Source organism: Salmo salar, chromosome ssa22, assembly GCF_905237065.1.
Source record: "Salmo salar chromosome ssa22, Ssal_v3.1, whole genome shotgun sequence".
Classification (NCBI taxonomy): Eukaryota; Metazoa; Chordata; class Actinopteri; order Salmoniformes; family Salmonidae; genus Salmo; species Salmo salar.
In genome coordinates, this window is record NC_059463.1 from 17649438 (window position 1) to 17673756 (window position 24319).

The window sequence follows — 24319 nt, forward strand, 5'->3', positions numbered from 1 at the left end:
CTGTGACTATTAAAACCTAACCAGAAACCGTGGATGGATGGCGTCATTCACACAAAACTGAATGTGCGAACCACTGCATTTAACCATGGAAAGAGGTCTGGGAATATGGCTGAATATAAACGGTGTAGTTATTCCCTCCGCAAGGCAATCAAACAAGCAAAATGCCGGGACAGGGACTAAGTGGAGTCACAATTCAACGGCTCAAACACGAGATGTATGTGGCAGGGTCTACAGGAAATCACGGACTACAAAAAGATAACCAGCCATGTCACGGACACAGACGTCACGCTTCCAGACAAACTAAACACCTTCTTTGCCCGCTTTGGGGATAATACAGTGCCACCATCGCGGCCCGCTAACAAGAACTGCGCCCCTTCTCCGTGGCCGACGTAAGTAAAACATTTAAACGTGTTAACCCTCACAAGGCTGCTGGCCCAGACGGCATCCCTAGCCGCGTCCTCAGAGCATGCGCAGACCAGCTAGCTGGTGTGTTTATGGACATATTCAATTGCTCCCTATCCTAGTCTGCTGTCCCCACATGCTTCAAGATGGCCGCCATTGTTGCTGTACCCAAGAAGGCAAAGATAACAGAACTAAATGACTACCGCCCCGTAGCACTCACTTCTGTCATCATGAAGTGCTTTGAGAGACTCGTCAAGGATCATATCACCTCCACCTTACCTGCCACCCTAGACCCACTTCAGTTTGCATACCACCCCAACAGGTCCACAGACGATGCAATCGCCATCACACTGCACACTGCCCCATCCCATCTGAACAAGAGGAATACCTATGTAAGAATGCTGTTCATTGACTACAGCTCAGCATTCAACACCATAGTACAGTGGCTTGCGAAAGTATTCACCCCCCATGGCATTTTTCATATTTTGTTGCCTTACAACCTGGAATTAAAATGGATTTTTGGGGGGTTTGTATCATTTGATTTACACAACATTCCTACCACATTGAAGAAGAAATAAGACCAAAAAAACACACAAAACTTGAGTGTACATAACTATTCACCCCCCAAAGTCAATACTTTGTAGAGACACATTTTGCAGCAATTACAGATGCAAGTGTCTTGGGGTATGTCTCTATAAGCTTGGCACATCTAGCCACTGGGTGTTTTGCCCATTCATCAAGGCAAAACTGCTCCAGCTCCTTCATGTTGGATGGGTTCCGCTGGTGTACAGCAATCTTTAAGTCATACCACAGATTCTCAATTGGATTGAGGTCTGGGCTTTGACTAGGCTTTCCAAGACATTTGAATGTTTCCCCTTAAACCACTTGAGTGTTGCTTTAGCAGTATGCTTAAGGTTATTGTCCTGCTGGAAGGTGAACCTCAGTCCCAGTCTCAAATCTCTGGAAGACTGAGACAGGTTTCCCTCAAGAATTTCCCTTTTGACCAGTTTCCCACTCCCTGCCGATGGAAGAACATCCCCACAGCATGATGCTGCCACCACCATGCTTCCCTGTGGGGATGGTGTTCTCAGGGTGATGGGAGATGTTGGGTTTGCGCCAGACATAGCGTTTTCCTTGATGGCCAAAAAGCTATATTTTAGTCTCATCTGACCAGAGTACCTTCTTACATATGTTTGGGGAGTCTCCCACGTGCCTTTTGGCAAACACCAAACATGTTTGCTTATTTTTTTCTTTAAGCAATGGCCACTCTACCGTAAAGCCCAGCTCGGCTTAAAGTGGTCCTATGGACAGATACTCCAATCTCCTCTGTGGAGCTTTGCAGCTCCTTCAGTGTTATCTTTGGTCTCTTTGTTCCCTCTTTGATTAATGCCCTCCTTGCCTGGTCCGTGAGTTTTGGTGGGCGGCCTTCTCTTGGTAGGTTTGTTGTGGTACCATATTCTTAAACATTTTTAATAATGGATTAAATGGTGCGCCGTAGGATGTTCAAGGTTTCGGATATTTTTTTATAACCCAACCCTGATCTGCACTTCTCCACAACTTTTTCCCTGACCTGTTTGGAGAGCTCCTTGGTCTTCATAGTGCTGCTTGCTTGGTGGAGCCCCTTGCTTAGTGGTGTTGCAGACTCTGGGGCCTTTCAGAACAGGTGTAAATATACTGAGATCATGTGACAGATTATGTGACACTTAGATTGCACACAGGTGGCCTTTATTTAATTAATTATGTGACTTCTGAAGGTAATTGGTTGCACCAGATCTTATTTAGGGGCTTCATAGCAAAGGGGGTGAATAAATATGCACGCACCACTTTTCCATTTATTTATTTTTTGAAACAAGTAATTTTTTTCATTTTACTTCACCAATTTGGACTATTTTGTGTAGTCTATTACATGAAATCCAAATAAAAATCAATTTCAAATTACAGGTTGTAATGCAACAAAATAGGAAAAATGCCAAGGAGGGTGAATACTTTTGCAAGGCACTGTACTCTCCAAGCTCATCATCAAGCTGGAGGCCCTGGGTTTCAACCCCGTCCTGTGCAATTGGGTCCTGTACTTTCTGACAGGCCGCCCCCAGGTGGTGAAGTTAGGAAACAACATCTCCACTTTGCTGACCCTCAACACTGGGGCCCCACAAGGGTGAGTGCTCAGTCCCCTCTTGTACTCCTTGTTCACCCAGGAATGCGTGGCCATGCACACCTCCAACTCAATAGTGAGCTTGATTACCAACAACAACGAGACAGCCTACAGGGAGGAGGTGAGGGCTCTCGGAGTGTCGTGTCATGAAAACAACCTCTCACTCAACATCAACAAAACAAAGGAGATGATCGTGGACTTCAGGAAACAGCAGAGGGAGCACACCCTATCCACATCAAAAGGGACAGCAGTGGAGAAGGTGGAAAGTTCCTCGGCGTACAGATCACAGACAAACTGAAATGGTCCACCCACACAGACAGTGTGGTGAAGAAGGCGTAACAGCGCCTCTTCAACCTCAGGAGGCTGAAGAAATTTGGCTTGTCACCCAAAACCCTAACAAACTTTTACAGATGCACAATCGAGAGCATCCTGTCGGGCTGTATCACCGCCTGGTACGCAACTGCACCGCACTCAGTGGCAAGGTTCTCCAGATGGTGGTGTGGTCTGCACAATGCATCACCGGGGGCAAACTACCTGCCCTCGATGACACCGACGGCACCCAATGTCACAGGAAGGCCAAAAAGATCATCAAGGACAACATCCACCCGAGCCACTGCTTGTTCACCCCACTACCATCCAGAAAGCTGGGACAGAGAGACTGAAAAACAGCTTCTATCTCAAGGCCATCAGATGGCTAAACAGCAATCACTAACTCAGAGAGGCTGCTGCCTACATTGAGACCCAATCACTGGCCACTTTAATAAATGGATCACTATTCACCTTAAACAATGCCACATTAAATAATGCCACTTTAATAAAGTTTACATATCTTACATTACTCATATCATATGTACAGTATATACTGTATTTTATACCATCTATTGCACCTTGTCGCTCAGCCATTGCTCATCCATATATATATATATATATATATATATATATATATATATATATATATATATATGTGTGTGTGTGTGTGTGTGTGTGTGTGTGTGTGTGTGTGTGTGTGTGTGTGTGTGTGTGTGTGTATTCTCATTCACCCCTTTAGATTTGTGTGTATTAGGTAGTTGTTGGGGAAATGTTAGATTACTTGTTAGATATTACTGCACTGTCGGAACTAGAAGCACAAGCATTTCACTACACTCACATTAACATCTGCTAACCATGTGTATGTGACCAATAAAATTATATTTTATTTTAATTTGAAGGTAGAGCAGCACATTATTATGGACAATATGTTTTGACCATAACAGTTTACAATCCAGGGTTACTCCAAGCAGTTTAGTCACCTCAACTTGCTCAATTTCCACATTATTTATTACAAGATTTAGTTGAGGTTTAGTGAATGATTTGTCCCAAATTCAATAATTTTAGTTTCAAAAATATTTAGGACTAACTTATTCCTTGCCACCCACTCTGAAACTAACTGCAACTCTTTGTTAAGTGTTGCAGTCATTTCAGTCAATGAAATAGCTGACCTTTATAGTATTGAATCATCCGCATACATAGACACACTGGCTTTACTCAAAGCCAGTGGCATGTCATTAGTACAGATTTTCAAAAGTAAGGGGCCTAGACAGCTGCCCTGGGAAATTCCTGATTCTACCTGGATTATGTTGGAGAGGCTTGCATTAAATAACACCCTCTGTGTTCTGTTAGACAGGTAACTCTTTATCCACAATATAGCAGGGAATGTAAAGCCATAACACAAGTTTTTCCAGCAGCAGACTATGATCGATAATGTCAAAGCCGCACTGAAGTCTAACAAAACAGCCCCCGCAATCTTTTTATCATCAATTTCTCTCAGCCAATCATCAGTCATTTGTGTAAGTGCTGTGCTTGTTGAATGTCCTTCCCTATAATCATGCTGAAAGTTTGTTGTCAATTTGTTTACTATAAAATAGCATTGTATCTGGTCAAACACCATTTTTTCCAAAAGTTTACTAATGGTTGGTAACAGGCTGATTGGTCGGCTATTTGAGCCACTAAAGGGGGCTTTACTATTCTTAGGTAGCGGAATGACTTTTGCTTCCCTCCAAGCCTGGGGTCACACACTTTCTAGTAGGCTTAAATTGAAAATATGGCAAATAGGAGTGGCAATATCATCCGCTATTATCCTCAGGAATTTGTAGTTGGCAATATCAGTTAGTTTTGTGATGAATGAGCCATCTGATTCAATGAATCATGGAGCTGAGTTTGCCTTTTTTCCCAAAATGTAATTTAAGGTCCCCAAATCTTTTTACTATCAATTCTTTATGTCATTTATCTTTGTTTCATAGTGTAGTTTCTTTTTAATTAAGTTTAGTCACTTGATTTCTCATTTTGCAACACATTTGTCAATCGGTTGTGCAGCCAGACTTATTTGCCATTCCTTTTGCCTCATCCCTCTCAACCATACAATTTTTCCAATTCCTCATCGAACAACAGAGATTTAACAGTTTTTACAGTCATTTTCTTAATGGGTGCATGCTTATTAGTAACTGGAATAAGCAATTTCATAAATGTATCTAGTGCAGCGTCTGTTTGCTCCTCATTACACACCACGAACCAACAAATATTCTTTACATCAACAACATAGGAATCACTACAAAACGTATTGTATAAACTCTTATACACCATATTAGGCCCAGCCTTTGGAGCTTCGGTTTTCCTAGATATGGCTACTATATTGTGATCACTACTTCCAATGGATCTGGATACTGCTTTCAAGCTAATTTATGCAGCATTAGAAAAGATGTGATCAATACATGTTGATGATTTCATTTCTGTGCTGTTTGTAACTACCCTGGTAGGTTGACTGATAACCTGAACCAGATTGCCGGCACTGGTTACAGTTTGAAGTTTTTTCTTGAGTGGACAGCTTGATGAAAGCCAGTCAATATTTAAATCACCCAGAAAATATACCTCTCTGTTGATATCACATACATTATCAAGCATTTCACATATGTTATCCAGATACTGACTGTTAGCACTTAATGGTCTATAGCAGCTTCCCACCAGAATGGGCTTTAGCTGAGGCAAATGAACCTGTAGCCATATTACTTCAACAGTATTGAACATGATCCTTTCTAATCTTTACAGAAATGTGGTTCTGAATTTAAACAGCAACACCTCCACCTTTGGCATTTCTATATTTTATGTAAATATACTGCTCAAAAAAATAAAGGGAACACTTAAACAGCACATCCTAGATCTGAATGAAAGAAATAATCTTATTAAATACTTTTTTCTTTACATAGTTGAATGTGCTGACAACTAAATCACACAAAAATAATCAATGGAAATCCAATTTATCAACCCATGGAGGTCTGGATTTGGAGTCACACTCAAAATTAAAGTGGAAAACCACACTACAGGCTGATCCAACTTTGATGTAATGTCCTTAAAACAAGTCAAAATGAGGCTCAGTAGTGTGTGTGGCCTCCACGTGCCTGTATGACCTCCCTACAACGCCTGGGCATGCTCCTGATGAGGTGGCGGATGGTCTCCTGAGGGATCTCCTCCCAGACCTGGACTAAAGCATCCGCCAACTCCTGGACAGTCTGTGGTGCAACGTGGCGTTGGTGGATGGAGCGAGACATGATGTCCCAGATGTGCTCAATTGGATTCAGGTCCGGGGAATGGGCGGGCCAGTCCATAGCATCAATGCCTTCCTCTTGCAGGAACTGCTGACACACTCCAGCCACATGAGGTCTAGCATTGTCTTGCATTAGGAGGAACCCAGGGCCAACCGCACCAGCATATGGTCTCACAAGGGGTCTGAGGATCTCATCTCGGTACCTAATGGCAGTCAGGCTACCTCTGGCGAGCACATGGAGGGCTGTGCGGCCCCCCAAAGAAATGCCACCCCACACCATGACTGACCCACCGCCAAACCGGTCATGCTGGATGATGTTGCAGGCAGCAGAACTTTCTCCACGGCGTCTCCAGACTCTGTCACGTCTGTCACATGTGCTCAGTGTGAACCTGCTTTCATCTGTGAAGAGCACAGGGCGCCAGTGGCGAATTTTCCAATCTTGGTGTTCTCTGGCAAATGCCAAACGTCCTGCACGGTGTTGGGCTGTAAGCACAACCCCCACCTGTGGACATTGGGCCCTCATACCACCCTCATGGAGTCTGTTTCTGACCATTTGAGCAGACACATGCACATTTGTGGCCTGCTGGAGGTCATTTTGCAGGGCTCTGGCAGTGCTCCTCCTGCTCCTCCTTGCACAAAGGCGGAGGTAGCGGTCCTGCTGCTGGGTTGTTGCCCTCCTACGGCCTCCTCCACGTCTCCTGATGTACTGGCCTGTCTCCTGGTAGCGCCTCCATGCTCTGGACACTACGCTGACAGACACAGCAAACCTTCTTGCCACAGCTCGCATTGATGTGCCATCCTGGATGAGCTGCACTACCTGAGCCACTTGTGTGGGTTGTAGACTCCGTCTCATGCTACCACTAGAGTGAAAGCACCGCCAGCATTCAAAAGTGACCAAAACATCAGCCAGGAAGCATGGGAACTGAAGTCGTCTGTGGTCCCCACCTGCAGAACCACTCCTTTATTGGGGGTGTCTTGCTAATTGCCTATAATTTCCACCTGTTGTCTATTCAATTTGCACAACAGCATGTGAAATTTATTGTCAGTCAGTGTTGCTTCCTAAGTGGACAGTTTGATTTCACAGAAGTGTGATTGACTTGGAGTTACATTGTCTTGTTTAAGTGTTCCCTTTATTTTTTTGAGCAGTGTATTATAACCTTGTATTGCTACCACTGTATCATAAAATGGATTATCTAAGTGAGTTTCAGAATATGAATGCCATCTGTTACTAGCAAATTATTGATTTCATGAACCTTGTTTCTTAAGCTACATATGGTAACGTTGGCTATTTTGAGCACTTTTCTTCCGGGATGCTTACTTGTTTTCATTGCTTTACTGGGAAGTTTAGCAGAAGTAGATGTGCTCATGTAATTTATGTTAGTGCAGGGTGAGTTGGACACAGTGGACTTCCTCCTAGGGCACACCGCCTCAGTGCTAACAGTACAAATCTGGTTCATAGGCACAATTACTACATACAATAGCTGTAAGATCAGCAGAGGCTGAAAAAGTTCCAAACCCTCATTGGTTTGAGTGGTGTCAGCCATTTTTTTTATCTTGTATTCTTTTAAATTTAACAACATGAATTGGGGTATTGAGAGTACAATATACACTGAGAGAACTGTATACAAATATAAGGAACACCTGCTCTTTCCATGACATAGACTGACCAGGTGAGTCCAGTTGAAAGCTATTATCCCTTATTGATGTCACTTGTTAAATCCACTTCAATCAGTGTAGATGAATGGAAGGAGAAAGGTTAAAAAATGATTTTTAAGCCTTGAGACAATTGAGACATGTATTGTGTATGTGTGCCATTCAGAGGGTGAATGGGTAAGACAAAAGATTTAAGTGCCTTTGAATGGGGTATGCTAGTAGGTGCCAGGAGCACCGGTTTGTGTCAAGAACTGCAACACTGCTGGATTTCCCATGTGTATCAAGAATGGTCCACTACCCACAGGACATCCAGCCAACTTGATACAACTATGGGAAGCATTGGAGTCAACATGGGCCAGCATCCCTATGGAATGCTTTAAACACCTTGTGCAAGTCAATATTAGTAAAGTGTACTCAGTGTTGGTAGAGAACATTGAACAGAACAAAGCTATGTCAATAACACAATTTTGAAAAAAATGCCGATTGAAGCTCATCACTTCCTGGGTCCTTTATCAGTATCCCATGATTTTTTGAATTCAGGGATGTGGGCTGTCAGGAGTTTGGCTGTTTTGAGAGTAGTGTGATAGAAGTTTTCAGTGCTGCTGTGTAGCGCTGAGTTTGGGGTTGCAGTTGTACTGACTTGAAGTCAGGCTGTGAGTTTTGGTTTAAACTATGCTATGCTGAGTATATACAGTTGAAGTCGGAGGTTTATATACACTTAGGTTGGAGTCATTAAAACTCGTTTTTCAACCACTCCACAAATTTCTTGCTAACAAACTATAGTTTTGGCAAGTCGGTTAGGACATCTACTTTGTGCATGACACAAGTATTTTTTCCAACAATTGTTTACAGACAGATTATTTCACTGATAATTCACTGTATCACAATTCCAGTGGGTCAGAAGTTTACATACACTAAGTTGACTGTGCCTTTAAACAGCTTGGAAAATTCCCAAAAATGATGTCATGGCTTTAGAAGCTTCTGAAAGGCTAATTGACATCATTTGAGTCAATTGGAGGTGTACCTGTGGATTTATTTCAAGGTCTACCTTCAAACTCAGTGCCTCTTTGCTTGACATCATTGGTAAATCAAATGAAATCAGCTTAGACCTCAGAAAAAAAATTGTAGACCTCCACAAGTCTGGTTCATCCTTGGGAGCAATTTCCAAACGCCTGAAGGTACCACGTTGATCTGTACAAACAATAGTACGCAAGTATAAACACCATGGGACCACACAGCCGTCATACCGCTCAGGAAGGAGATGCGTTATGTCTCCTAGAGATGAATGTACTTTGGTGTGAAAAGTGCAAATCAATCCCAGAACAAAAGCAAAGGACCTTGTGAAGATGCTGGAGGAAACAGGTACAAAAGTATCTATGTCCACAGTAAAACGAGTCCTACATCGACATAACCTGAAAGGCAGCTCAGCAAGGAAGAAGCCACTGCTCCAAAACCGGCATAAAAAAGCCAGACTACAGTTTGCAACTGCACATGGGGACAAAGATTGTAGTTTTTGGAGAAATGTCCTCTGGTTTGATGAAAGAAAAATAGAACTGTTTGGCCATAATGACCATCGTCATGTTTGAAGGGAAAAGGGGGAGGCTTGCAAACTGAAAATACCACCCCAACTGTGAAGAACAGTGGTGGCAGCATCATGTTGTGGGGGTGCTTTGCTGCAGGAGGGACTGGTGCACTTCACAAAATAGATGGCATCATGAGGCAGGAAAATTATCTGGATATATTGAAGCAACATCTCAAGACATCAGTCAGGAAGTTAAAGCTTGGTCGCAAATGGGTCTTCCAAATGGACAATGACCCTAAGCATACTTCCAAAGTTGTGGCAAAATGGCTTAAGGACAACAAAGTCCATGTATTGGAGTGGCCATCACAAAGCCCTGACCTCAACCCTATAGACAATTTGTGGGCAGAACTGAATAAGCCTGTGCGAGCAAGGAGGCCTACAAACTTGACTCAGTTACACCAGCTCTGTCAGGAGGAATGGGCCAAAATTCACCCAACTTATTGTGGGAAGCTTGTGGAAGGCTACCTGAAATGTTTGACCCAAGCTAAACAATTTCAAGGCAATGCTACCAAATACTAATTGAGTGTATGTAAACCTCTGACCCACTGGGAATGTGATGAAAGAAATAAAAGCTGAAATAAATCATTCTTTCTATCTACTATTATTCTGACATTTCACATTATTAAAATAAAGTGGTGATCCTAACTGACCTAAGACAGGGAATTTTTACTAGGATTAAATGTCAGGAATTGTGAAAAACTGAGTTTACATGTATTTGGCTAAGGTGTATGTAAACTTCCAACTTCAACTGTATTAACTTCAAACTGGAGCTAACATGACCATGATACTCTTTAATTGGCCACTAGGTGGTATGTTTTGTCTTTCAGTTGGCCCCTGCGCCTGCGGTGATCCAGACAGACAAGAGAGAACGGTTGGGAGGTCAGTTGAGGATCAACGCAGTGCAGTTTGATTCATCAGGTGAGTCTTGAATTGGAGTGGGAAAGGAGTCTGATATTGGGGATTTATCAGTAGGATATGATGAAGGGGTGGTGGGGAGCTACAAAGGCCATTTGTGAATAGACGCTGGTCATGGAGGAGAAGGTGTGACTGAAATGCCTTATATTGTGGTCATTAGTGTCTCACTGCCAGCCAGGACCTGGGTACTTAGCGGATGTGCTCCAAAGCACCAGCGATTGGAAGACAGTGTTACTGTCCACTGGCTCCTCACAAACTGTTCTGTGCTTTCATCAAAAAGGCCTTGTCAATTTAAACAAACCAATGTTTCCAGCCACACAGGTCACAATCCATCATTTGAAACCCAATGTTTTATTACCTCTACCCTCTCCGCACCATATTTTCATAAATTATGTGGTTGTCAGTGTGTCAAGTTGTTTAATAGTACTCCAGCTAACACTGTACCATGCTGTACCATGCTCCTGTAGTAAGTAGAGTCCTATGAATGTCTTATTCAGGAGTAATGGTGGTGACCCACAATTCTGGTACTTGCCCTGGCATGTTCTCCAGACCCTAGTCAGCCCTAACTGATGTTTCTCCGAACAATTAACCGATCATTTATATACTACTGGAGGTCACTGTGAACATGGCAACCAGTGTAACATTAAGCCGTGGCTTAAACCGTTAGTGATAAATTCAGAGGGTAGGTTATTCCAAAAAGAAAGGCTTGACTGTTTTTGAGCAATAACCCCAAGAACCTTTCTTTTACGGGATAGCTCTACTCCTCTCCCTATCCTCCTGATAATTGTTTGGGGGGATTATTTTTTTATTTTATTTTTTTAGGGAGTTGGGAAAGGTTACCGAGAAAAAAATAGACAAAACATTGTTATTTATCTTTTATTGTAAGTGCAAAATGGTCCACTGTAGTGGGCATTCGGAAGTAAATATGAAAAATGAACATTACAGTTAATGGGTACAGTAGGTGAAAAACAGAGCTGCAGCCTCTGGTGTCCACTACAGAGGACATTTCTTGATAAACTCTTATTTAGCTCTTATTTAATGTGAAAATTATAACACAGTCCTGACAACTCACTTAACTATTCCTGAGATATTCACTTACTAGAAACAATTTGAATATCAAACTCACAAAAATTATGATTAATAATTACACACACTACTTTTTAAATTTCCATCAAATGTGCTAATTTTGATGAAAGACATTTTTGTATGAACCAGGAAGATAAAGTTGTCAAGGTCACACCCCAACACATGATATCAATGAAAAGCCTGCAGAATGTCCTCTGAAAAGGGACAACAGGATTTAATACAGTGGCTTGTATAGCCTCAGAGATACGGACCACGAACTGATGTCCACTAGAGGACAAAAATGAATTGCTGAGTCTCAGGATGATATACTTGCATATGGTGCTTTCAAGACAACTGGGAACTATGAAAACATGAGGTCAAATCATGATGTCAGTGATCTTCAGGTCGGAAAGTAAGAGCTCTAGAAAGATGCCCAAGTTTCTGACTTGGAATTCCAAGTTGGATAACCGTTAAACGTTTTTTTTCCAGTCTGAGCTCTTTTTTGTTGTTGTCGAGTTCCCAGTTGTCTTGTGCGCATTGAAGTCGGAAGTCGGAGATTTCCGAATACCCAGTTATTGTGAACGTGGCATTATAGCCTACAATCTTGTCTGACCGACACACACCATTTACGAGTCTGTGAACTCCCTCGGAATCATATAACGGCAATGTTTAAGTAAACAGAGTTATGCGGTATTTGCACGCTGTTATCACTCTTGTAATCAATGTGAGCCAAGCATTTGTTTTATGATGGGCGCTGGCAAAAATACCTTGTTGATAATTGCCTAAAGGGCGCTCGTCTTTGGCGGGCCTATTATAATGCTATGTATCATCCTCGTTATATGAATGGGTTGACCGGAAAACGCGGCCGTCTGTAACCTATTGCTACTGAGGTGTACAATTTGGCTTATAGGCTATCATTATAATGGTATATACTAACCTTGAAGGTGAAATCCATGTAATTCGTATATTGGAATCACATGTGTTTGTGCCACTTATATTGAGAACCCCTTGTAGGCTAAGTCTAAAAACTGAACTGACAATTTGGAATTTATGACAGTGAGAAGAATGACAAGATGAACTATAAGACATGTGTAATGCGTTTTAGCAGGCATGGTCAAAATAGCGTCACAGTGGAGGTGTCAGTATTATGACGCATACTGTGGCACTATCGTTGAGCCATTACAATCATTAGGCATATCACATGTGCAGCATATGGTTATAGAAAATTGCAAAACAAAATCTAAATGAAGTCAACAAATGTATCTTTAAGGTACAACAGACGAGGTAGAGTTGTTTCTCTATTACTACGAGAGTGACACAATGTAACATGTGCGTGAGGCGGGCTGTAGACCTACAGTTATAACTTGTCTTTGTGTAGTAAAGGACAAAAGCAGGTGCAAGAAGAACGCGTGGGGGCGGGCTTTACTGCGTTAGAAAAAAAATGGTCATCCAGAATCATTGCCCATAGGTCAGTCATCTAAAATGGGCGTGATCAGGTTCGGCGAGTATATAAACGCTCCTGGAACACTTTCAATATAGAGGCAACTGAAGGAACTATATAGAAAGCGCAAAAACTATTTCAAGCAGTAGCCTATACGGAAACGCAGTGAACTTGGCAACAAGAAGTTCAAGGTCTGAATCAAGGAAGAAAAAACGTAAATTTGAGAAGCAAGCGAGAACAGACCCCTGTTGCATATTTGAAAACATCTCGAGTCTAGCGGCTAATAGCCTTTTGATGCTGGACATATCAATAGTTGGTTAACCAACTAGGCTACCTTTAGTTAACTGTTCACTAGTCTTTAGCCTAGCTCTCTTACCGGCTCGGCTTGTCAATGCTTTTGCATCAGTTCGGGAACGGAGGCCTGGAAGTGATGCATTCTACAGCAGTTCAAAAAGACACTACTTTTACCAAAATTTTCGTCGGCGGTTTGCCCTACCACACTAACGATGCTTCCTTGAGAAAGTATTTTGAGGCCTTCGGAGACATCGACGAGGCTGTGGTGATAACGGACAGACAAACGGGGAAATCCAGAGGATATGGCTTTGTAAGTAACATTGACACTTGTCGGTTATGCATTTAACCTGCAGCTTGATCAGTGGCAGCACGTGCGTCTTTACTGCAACACAGTAAAATCGAGTTGCCTATAAAATGTTAATGGTTGGTCTCTTTGTTTTCTATGTAGTTGTCATTAGGCAAATGCTCACTACGTTTCCTTCTGCCATCAAGTTATTGTTCCATGGAACTGTCTAGGCTACTTGCCTAGAGGAAAACAATACATGAGGCTGCGCCAAGTACCTGTATAAAGGCCCAATGCAGCAGTTTTTATCTCATTATCAAATAACTTGTTGGTAACGATTAAGGACCTGACGGTGATTGTTTTCAATTAAAATGGTCAAAAATACTAATTTCCTCTTGGCATATGCATTTTCGCAAGCAAGAATTTAGCTAGGACTGCCTGTGAGTGGTCTGAGTGGGGAGGGGAAACTGAACTAGTTGTTGGTGGAGTTCACTTGAAGACCAATGGAATGGTCTATAATGTGCAAACGCTGCCCATCAGGGGCACTGCCATACAAAATGAACTTGACCAGGGCTGCTTTCAGTACATTTTCATATTCTGGAACATTTACTGTAAGAGCAGTTAAATGGGGAGTGGTTGGTTTGGGGAATGCTGTCAGCATTGCCACTTCCCATTTTTTAAAGCTGCAATAAATAACTTTTTGGGCAACCTGACCAAATTCATAGAAATGTGAGTTAAAGATCATTAATTCTTGTTTTGTACACTTGCTGAAAATACACTTTGTTTATGATAAAGTTATTTTATTGCGGCAATGATTCTCTGCGCTATACTTGCTTGTTTTGTCACATAAACTGAAACTTACAATTTTAACAGACAGAAAATGGTGGCACAATTTAAACGTAGGTCACTTTTCTTTTTTTCTTTAAAAAAAAAAATACTTAACTCATTGCATTAAGCTACACCTCGCCATTCCACTAAAAGGGCATCATTTTCACAATTTCACATTCCAACCTCAGTGTACAAAACACAGAATAATCACGTTATTGACTGCACTGGGCCTTTAAGTACAAATGGATATCCCCAGCAGAATACAATGCTGTATTGCGGTCATTCAAACGCATGTCAAAATAAATCCTTGCCCAAATGTACGGCTTGAACGCGCAAATGCAGAGTATCGTTTTTTGCCTTGCTGTAATCAGGATGAGAGATCACATGAGTTTATTGATAAGAAGATTATATATCTAATGTCCCTCTGCTTATCCCCTAAAACGAACACACCACATGCCTTTCCTCCCACCAACCTCTCAGCACTGGCCCGTGAAGGACCTAGCTCTTATCGTTTATGAGCTCTGCAAGGGCACACACCAACGTGAGAGCTGCTGTCCTTGCTTGCTTTATATGGGGATTTTGGAGCGGTGGGGACATAGACCCTCCCATTTGTAAACAACTGAAGCACTCAGGCCTTACAAGTGGTGTTTATAGAATCATAACTGCGGTTATGAGTTAGAAAGTGGGAGTTCTTTTCTCTTTCAAGATGGACTACAACACTCCTCCTTGTAGTAGCAGCTGTCAGAGATGGAAGTTATGTGCACTTCCCCCTCCTGTGTCAGCTTTACCAATCACCACAGGTGGGTTTCTGATTGCCATAGATGGTTCTATTAACCTTTTTATAAAACCAAATCTTCAGCTCCTAAGATTGACACAATTCAGATTGCCAGCTTCCTTAATGACCCTCTGGTAATCAGCTGGTGTGAGCAGAAACATTAACAAAGAGAATCTGTATGAAGCAGGCAAAAAGAAACCCAACTTCCTTCTCATGGTTACAAAGAACATAAATGGCAGAATAAATGCTAATATTTACCAGAAACTTGGAGACTCATCAGCAATAATAGAGGCCAAAGATGGAATGGAAAACTTGTGTGTGTGTCGTTTACGCCTCAGCCAGTTTATAACTGTTAAGAAAATGGCACTTTGTTTATACATCAGCGGTGACCAAAAAACAGTGGAGCTCTGTCATTAACGGCTGCTGCTGAAAGTGTCTGGTGTTTCAGGTCTGACTGGCTCAGGCATATGAGGGTGCTCGAGGCTGGGAAATAGGTGTTCCCCACCTTGCATGCAGCGGAGGGCAGAAAATACTCCGGCTTTATGCCAGTATCCGACAGGGCCAACTTGCTCATCCTGTTGCTCACTGCTTGAGTAGCAGGAGGATAAAAAATGGCTCCAGATCAAGGAGAACCTTTAAACACACTCCAAAGGTGGATCAGTACACCCTCTTCAATAGAGTTTCAGTGTCAACACAGCCTCGCTGCTCATGTGTGTTCATAACACATGTCATGGAGTGGGCTCAACCTCTCGTCTAGTCTAAAGAGGTATGCTTACTTCAACAGACTAGAATAGAGCTACACCTCGGATATGTAATCATCTGAGACATCTTGAATTGGCAGAATGTGATGCTGTCTAATGCCTTGGAAGGAGAGTGAGGGGTGAATTCTAACAATCTCCTTATGCTCTATTACCTAATTGGATAAGCCCTTGTTATTCATCATTACTGAGACATATTTCAGCTGACTTCTTTGACTGTGCTGCTGACAAGTGGGTGGGTGGTTGACCAAGTCTTCTGGGTTGTGTTTAACTGATAATCACTGTGCTTTGTTTATAATTTCCTCTTCTGTTCAGAAAGGGGAATTTTTACAGTGGCAGCTGGACAGGGGGATTTCTGTGATGACAGACCAGTAGGGGTTGTTTTTCTTTTAGTTCTGCTTGGTGGATCAGGGTGGCCCTATCCTTGACTGACTTTTTCATAGCTTCGCTGCCATAATTGGCGATGAATAGATTTCTACTTTTGACTGTATTACCAGCTAAAATGGGGAACTGGTGTCTTTTCAGTATTGCTAATATTATCAACGTCTGTGATTACATGTCAGGTGACGATGACAGATCGGGGATCAGCAGAGAGGGCCTGTAAAGACCCCAACCCCATCATCGACGGGCGCAAGTCCAACGTGAACCTGGCTTACATTGGCGCCAAGCCCCGCAATATGCAGATAGGTGAGCCGACCAGGGGTGAGAACAACCGCCGGACGCACCAACACCACAACTACACTTGTCACGGACGCACACACCATATCGGAATGTTTACACAAATATCTGTTAGTAAATGGTCATTCAGAAATCCCACATCATACAGAAATGTACAAACCATTTTAATTGCATCTGGATTGACTCTTACTCTTGTATAATAGGGGACTGGGTTAAATGTATAACAAAAACACAATGTAATTTGCCATCTCTGACTGTTTTATTATTGGTAGGTTGCTTGAGTTACACCAGAGTTTAGTGAATTTTGCTCTGCCTCTCCTCTGCCTTGTTCTCTGGCCCTCTTCTGTAAATGCAAATGTATCTGAAGGGAAGTTTCCTGTCTTCCAGGCATATCCATCGGAGTGCAACCTATTCACCCAGCGCTCATCCAGAGGCAGTATGGGTAAGTGAGTGGGAGTGGGCAGTATACCACAGTATTTTCTGAATGACACATTAGGACAGATTAAACCCATATGTGCGTAATGTATGTGAGTTTTAGACTTCTGCCAATTGCTAACTTTTTTTTCAAATGGTCGTAGCATGGTACATTCCATGGGGACATGTGACGCTCATCCCCTCTTTGACCCTCCAGTATCTAGCTGGTTGAGTGGGCTCTCTCACTGAGCAAGGCTCCAGGGCAGAGTGTTTGTCTGTTGTAGAAACAGCCTGGAGGGAGGACAGTCTGTGACTGGTGTCCAGGACAAGTGTTCCTCTGGGCATTTAATGGCCATGCCACTGACATGGGATTGACACCACTCGCCCCCTGCTGTTGCAGTGTCACCCCCCTCTCCTCCAAAGTCCTAGCTTTGAAGCCAGAGGTCTAAGCCCTTACATGTTATAAGATCGTGGCAATGGACTTTGGGTGCTTAGAATTCCCCTATGTCCATAACGGGCTGGGCGGAGCCCCCCCAGGGTCTGAAACGTGGTCATGTGTCTGACAGGTGTTGGCTCTTATTGGAGCTTTTTACACTACCTAATCCCCCGTGACTGACTGCAGCCCCAGAGGGAGAGAGGGCACCTGTCTCTTGATCTCTCTATGGGCCGGTGACAGACACAGGCTGCTCTAAGATGGAGAGCACACAAGTGTTCTTTCTCCCGCACCAGACCCTTAAACCGCATGTTATGAAGTGGTATGGTTGGGAGGGATTGAGCATGTGTGTGTGTGTGTGGACTAGACTGGACCGTAGCATAGTGCCCCTCTTCCACTCCCCCTTCATTTTCCCCTATAGTATTTTTCCTCTTGTCCTCCCCTCCCAGACGGAGAAGAAACAAGACGAGAAAGACAAAGCCCTAACACTGTTTTCTGCTGGGTGTCAGGAGGATGATTAGACTGAGACACTGAAAATTGACACCCCTGTGAGACTGGGGGTGGGGAGAAGATTAGGTAAGGGGTTTAAGTTGGGGGGGGGGGGGTTGCGACAGCTCTGTCTCTGAAGAGGCATTGTGCTTAATGATGCTGTACTTTCACCAGGCGCCACACCTCCTACAGGTGTTACCCACAAGGTTTTTTCGCATTAAATATTTAAGATTGCTTTTCTGTATAATTTTGTTCTACTTCCAGGCCAGAATTTGCGATGCCCGGACCTTTTTTTGCATGTAGCCTTAAGTGTATTTGTTATAAAAATAGCCTGTGCGTGCAGTAGGGCTGTCCCCGACCCCAAAAAAGTTAAACGATCTTGGTCGACCAAGAGTAGTCTATTCTTTTGACCAATCGACTGGCTGAAATTTTTCCATATAGACACCCTATGTGTTTTAATAAAATCGACTACTGTATATGTAGGTTACTGAGCTTGTCTGACGCTTTAAGCATAGTGTGATTTTTAAATAATTACGACACACAAGTGACTCAAGAGGGAGCCAGGGATCAAGATGGCCTAACTAGAAGAAAAAAGCTGTTCCCAACCTTCTCCCACTGCTGCTGGCCTTAGCAGATTCTGCCATTACGCTCCCAACCTTCTCCCACTGCTGCTGGCCTTAGCAGATTCTGCCGTTACGCTCCCAACCTTCTCCCACTGCTGCTGGCCTTAGCAGATTCTGCCATTACGCTCCCAACCTTCTCCCACTGCTGCTGGCCTTAGCAGATTCTGCCATTACGCTCCCAACCTTCTCCCACTGCTGCTGGCCTTAGCAGATTCTGCCGTTACGCTCCCAACCTTCTCCCACTGCTGCTGGCCTTAGCAGATTCTGCCGTTACGCTCCCAACCTTCTCCCACTGCTGCTGGCCTTAGCAGATTCTGCCATTACGCTCCCAACCTTCTCCCACTGCTGCTGGCCTTAGCAGATTCTGCCATTACGCTCCCAACCTTCTCCCACTGCTGCTGGCCTTAGCAGATTCTGCCATTACGCTCCCAACCTTCTCCCACTGCTGCTGGCCTTAGCAGATTCTGCCGTTACGCTCCCAACCTTCTCCCACTGCTGCTGGCCTTAGCAGATTCTGCCATTACGCTCCCAACCTTCTCCCACTGCTGCTGGCCTTAGCAGATTCTGCCATTACGCTCCCAACCTTCTCCCACTGCTGCTGGCCTTAGCAGATTCTGCCGTTACGCTCCCAACCTTCTCCCACTGCTGCTGGCCTTAGCAGATTCTGCCATTACGCTCCCAACCTTCTCCCACTGCTGCTGGCCTTAGCAGATTCTGCCGTTACGCTCCCAACCTTCTCCCACTGCTGCTGGCCTTAGCAGATTCTGCCATTACGCTCCTGAAGTTGCTGGTAATAGGCTACACCAGGGGTTGGCAACCTTTTTTTTCCATTTGGAATGCCAATTTATCTTAACATTTCTACCGATCTGCGTGCCAATTATGATTTTCAAATGCACATTTTTGTGGAACAGTTTCATTTCTCATATAATTAAGTCGCTATTGTGTGATTTAATAAAAATGATATCGAAATTAAAATAATATAAAATCTATGTAAAAACTAAAATGGCCTACGTAAAGCCAACAAATAAAAACATTGTAGCCCGCTGGTCGAAAATATCTTGATACAAATAAATCACAGACTGTCTGCTAGGAACTTGAAACGTTGTATCAACTTGGTCCAGCCCAAAGCTTGATCTAACGAACTTGCAGCATTGCATAAAACATTCTGGACCCTCATTTTCCTGTGAAAGTGAGCTCTGGGCAGACACAGTAATCAGTAAGACCTATTTTATGATGTTTCGGGCGGATCAGAGCATGGCATTGTTTTCCCTTTCACGCCGAGTGGTTATCGAAAGGGAGAGAGCTGGAAAGATTTTTCAAATGGGCTACATTGAGGAACTATTGTCATTCTCAATGGATGTAAAAACAGACTTGCTGTTTGTTGTAAAGAGAAAATTACTTTGAGAAGCTCCACAGCTCATTAGTGGTGGTGAGTGGTCAGAAATAATATCAGATCCCCAAATGGGCATGTTTTATAGGCCTACATTTGCACGCAGGCCAAGTAGCTTATGCCCACTTCCATGAATTGATATAGCCCTTCGATTTGTTCACCATGACGAAAACATGAGGGCTAGGTCAGGAAGTCCATCTGCTTGGTGCGGCAGTCCCTTTGCCCTGCCAGCCCCACCTCCCTGTCACAAAACCAGCTGACCTCAGATCCCTCCACCCCCCAGACCCCCACAGGCCCTGTGATGTCAGATGGCCCAGGGAGCTCTGCTCTCCTCAGCTTCCCTGTTTCATCTTCTCCTTTTCTGCCTCTTCTCACTCTGTTTCTCTCTGCATTCACGTCTCATCCTATCACTATAGTCATTTCTATTAACTTTTCTAGCAAAATGATTGAAGCATTGACCATTATTTTGTTGTACTTCCTACTAATGTACATCAGAAAGGTCATCTTGATCTAACCAGAGGTCTGTGGCCACAGAAAGGAGAGGCTCATCTCTGTGTGAATGTGCGTATGCCCGACAGGCTTCATGTATAGTCCTCCGTCTGTGCCTGTCTGTGTGGGTGTCTGAATGGTTCTTTGTGTAGCTGACCGTTCAGTACCGTTAGAGGGAAGAACAGTGTCTATCAGCATGCTCTGCTCCCTCTGCCATGGGCTCCTGGTTGGTTCATATTATCTCTGTCTATAGCGTTCATGTTTTCATTTTTGTGAATTATTGTTGGTCTATACCACTCGGCAGACCTCTTGTCCTGACTATTAAATGCCTACCTACACAGAGAAAGACTTGCTATGTGTGTGAACCCAGGCAACACGGGTCTAGACTTCTGTACCATATCAGCATAATGTCTTCAGACGTTGCAAAAAAGCTTAGCCACTAGCTTCACTCATCGCCCTGAAGGATGGAACAATCCCAATAGTATCAATGAGGATCCAGATAATGAATACATGTTGTTAACCTCCACTATCCTCCCCAACCCCCTCATGGTTGCTCTGTGCTCCCAGCTGAACAGTGTGCCGGAGGGGGGAGTGAAGATACCCGAGGTACAGGCTTCATTCGGCCTTGTTTGGAGGCTCCCAGCAGGAGGGTAGCAGGCAGTTGTGACTGTTCCCGCCCCTCTCTAAGGTGCCAACGATGGCTTGAGAGTGCAGTGTGTTGTGATGGATTGGAGTGCCTTTATTTTTCCCTGTGTGTGTGATATGACATGAAAAGGTTATGCTGATTAGCGTGCCTATTCCCAATTATGGCATGGTTTGCAGTGGTGACTTTGGTTTCTGTTTAAAGTTCCAGTGTGGGGGTGTGGCTGGGTGAGTGTGTAAGGCAGGGTGCAATTGGATGTTGTGAGTATGTCTTGTCACTCCTGCACGCTTTCCCTTTGCTGTGTTTGAGTTGATGGCTGTCTTCCATCGCTTCATTCCCACGTCTTCTCTCATGACCACTGATGTGAAAGGACACTGGTGAACACAACATGGTGGTAACCCATCCAGTGGCCATGAAGTTAAGAGGCAAGGAAAGGAAGCCGTTGGTGTATTGAAACTCAGCTGAGAAGTGTTGTGTGCTGTGACTGTACTATCTTGTCTTGACCTTCTTTCACTCCGACTGTACTGCAGTCTCCTACTAGACACTCTGTGTGAAGAACTTTCCCCATTTTACTCTCCTCTGAGCTCTGCTTTTTGCTTGTGTGCTTTTGCAGTGAGCGAGTTCCTCTGTTTCCCTCGAGCTGCAGTATCGGGGGGGCTCAACCCCAGAAGAACAGACCCTAGAGGCGCTTTGAGGCCTGGTTAAAAATATCGCCCCAACTCCGTCTGTCTCCCCATGATGTGCTGCTAGACTGAGACTGGAGGAGAATGAGCTGTCTTCAGACTCCAGAGCACTAATCATCATTCAGGGAGGGAGAGCTTTGAGCACATGAGACCCAACTGGCTAATAGTCTGCCTTGATAAGTACTCCCCACCTTTCAACCATTGATGCCCAATGTAGCTTTCACACAAAAACAGGAACCACAACTCCATCAAACTTCCCCTTTGTGAGCAAGCGCGTGTGTGCGCAGACATTGGTTGGAGTGTGCTCAGTGAGTGAAGAGCAGCAGCTGTTAAAACACTAGCTGGTGTCTGGGCTTGAAAACCTGCCAGTAACGGCTGTCTCTCTTCTCCCCACCACCACACCCTTTCTCTCTCAGGGGGCTTACCTAACAGGTTTTGTAGTTTTTTTTAAAGTGACGAGGGATGTTGAGATCTCTTCTCATTACCTCGCTCTCTTTGCACATTAGTAGTGGGTGGTGTGGCATCTGGTTAGTTTCCCCACCACTGGATATACTGGGCTCAGCACAACTGTAATGTATTGAAGACCTGCTGTAGAATGTAAATGACAGCATCCAGGCCTAAGCTTTCTTTGCTCCTGTCCTTCATTGTATATTAAAGTGTGTAACTAGTGTCCTGTTGTCTGTGTTTTCCAGGTTGGCCCATCAGTACATGTATCCCCAAGCCTTCATCCAGCCCAGCCTGGTTCTCCCCTCTCAGGTGTCCTCCTCCGCCCCCTACCTGGACTACAGTGCTGCCTATGCCCAGTACGCCCAGGCAGCCTTTGAGCAGTACCCCTACGCTGCCTCCCCAGGGTTCCTGGGCTACGGCTACACCCCCAGCCCTGCCGCCGCCCCCTCCCAGGCCCCTGCCTCTGTCCACCAGACTCTCCCCACAGGGGCAGGCCCAGCCCCCACCTTCCTGCAGTATGCCCCCCAGCAGCATGTTCAGCCAGACCGCATGCAGTGAGGAGAGGCAGGATGCAGGGAGTCCTGTAGGCCGCCTGGGGAGTCACCCTGTGCTGCCCCTGCCAGGGCTTTCAGGGAAGGGCTGGAGAAAGTGGGACTATTGCACTATATAGGATGAGCCCTCCCCTGAGGGGGGGGGTAGTAGAATAAAACACATGGTTGCTTCAGAGGGCTTCCAGAAACGGACACTTCATTTTTATTATTAGTCTTTATTGTATTAATACTAGTATCCTTTATCAATGTAATTGTTATTTTGTTTCAATCAATGAAAACCTTCAATGTCCATGGTACATACCTGTGTTTTGGAGAGAGCTGAGGGGGGTGGTGGGCTTACTTGGACATTTCCCCCTCCCCCCTCTTTACCAGGGCATGGGGTTGGCGACAGCACTGCTGCTTGGGTACACTGGGAATTGGAACAGAGGTGGGAGGCATGACGCCAACTGTTTCCATCCACACCAGAGCAGACAAGGATTCTGCCCTCTCATACCCCCAGTGTTATTGCTCCAACACCATGGGGGGCATGACTCTGTGCCTTTCAGAGGTCATCACTAAATGGAGAAGGAAGAGATCCTGGGATCCCCTTATTTGAGTCGATCAATCGTTAGACATCAGGACTAGATTTTAATGAAAGATGCCTTAATAAAACTCCTGTTTTTACAAACACTCCTCCTTTAACCCCTTCCTTCACTCACAGAGCCACAGGGTAGTTTTCACATGGCCTGACTCTTCATATTTATACCAGACACTTGTAGTCTATTGACTCCCTTTGTCTTGATTGTTGTAGATAATCATATGCAGGAAGTGGGAGGAGGGGTCAAAGAGCATTTGGGTTTTTTATGTAAGGCAGCTGATGTAACCAGTGCCTGCATATTTTGTCAAACTGTTAATCTAGGATTGTCAAATGTTGATCTCTCAGAAAGGACATGTACAGTATTTGTAAGTGTTTCATTATCAAGTACATTTACAATATTTATGTTTTGAGGTATTTATAGGAAATTCTGTAGCTTTTTTTTGTAACTTGGTCTTGTTGCACTGAAGTCCTACAACTTGGTAAGTGTATGTGCAGATCCACAATTTGTCTTGTTCATTTGATGATGGCCATATTTGTATTTCCCATGTTCCCTCAGAACCAATGGATTTGCCTGTATGCACAACGCTAGATGCTCTTTTGTAGCCCCAGTTTCACTGCTGCTGGCTGGGATCAGACACTCTGTAGACTGTTTCAGCAAAATGTCATTTCCAGTCCATTCAAAGAAGCCGAACCCCAAAAAATCTTGGAAAAATAAAGAATTTGTATTTAAAAGGGTCTTGACTTGTTTCTTGATTAAATGTTTTAAACATCTTAACTTGATACCACAACTCGATGAAGAGCAGATGACATTTCACAAACTCATATCATATTGATGCCTTAGATCTACTAATGGACTCCATTAGTCATTTCTGAAGTTGACTAGAGCTACGAACTAGCTCCTGTTTTGGTGAGAGAGTTCAGTTGCTAGTGTGTGTGTGACAGTCATTATCACAGTGCCTTGTGTTCTGTCTGCTTTGTGATGGGGGTCAGGACTCTGGGCGCAGGAGGCCGTACTTTATCAGCCCACAACACTACCACCTGCCAGGGCCATGGGGTGTTGCTGAGGACATGACAAACTTGGAACTGTAGAGCCAGAAGGGGAGGAGTTTGTTAGTACAGTATGTGGTTAACAGCAGTCACCCTGGTTACCGTGCTTATTTTAATGCATTGTAACCAT

General features: G+C 44.0%; 1 protein-coding gene across 2 annotated transcripts; it reads left to right on the top strand.

Moving 5' to 3' along the window:
- The first annotated feature begins 12862 nt into the window (after nt 1-12862).
- Nucleotides 12863-23874, top strand: LOC106582916 (RNA-binding protein 38). 2 transcript variants are annotated; one of them, XM_014166543.2, is made up of 4 exons: nt 12863-13391; nt 16289-16412; nt 16791-16845; nt 22260-23874. In XM_014166543.2, the coding sequence occupies exons 1-4, from the start codon at nt 13179-13181 to the stop codon at nt 22570-22572; spliced, it is 705 nt and encodes a 234-aa protein (XP_014022018.1). In that variant the 5' UTR covers nt 12863-13178; the 3' UTR covers nt 22573-23874. The 2 variants fall into 2 exon arrangements, with proteins under 2 accessions (XP_014022018.1, XP_014022016.1); XM_014166541.2 differs by having other exon boundaries at nt 12865-13391; nt 16289-16427.
- The last annotated feature ends 445 nt before the right edge of the window (nt 23875-24319 follow it).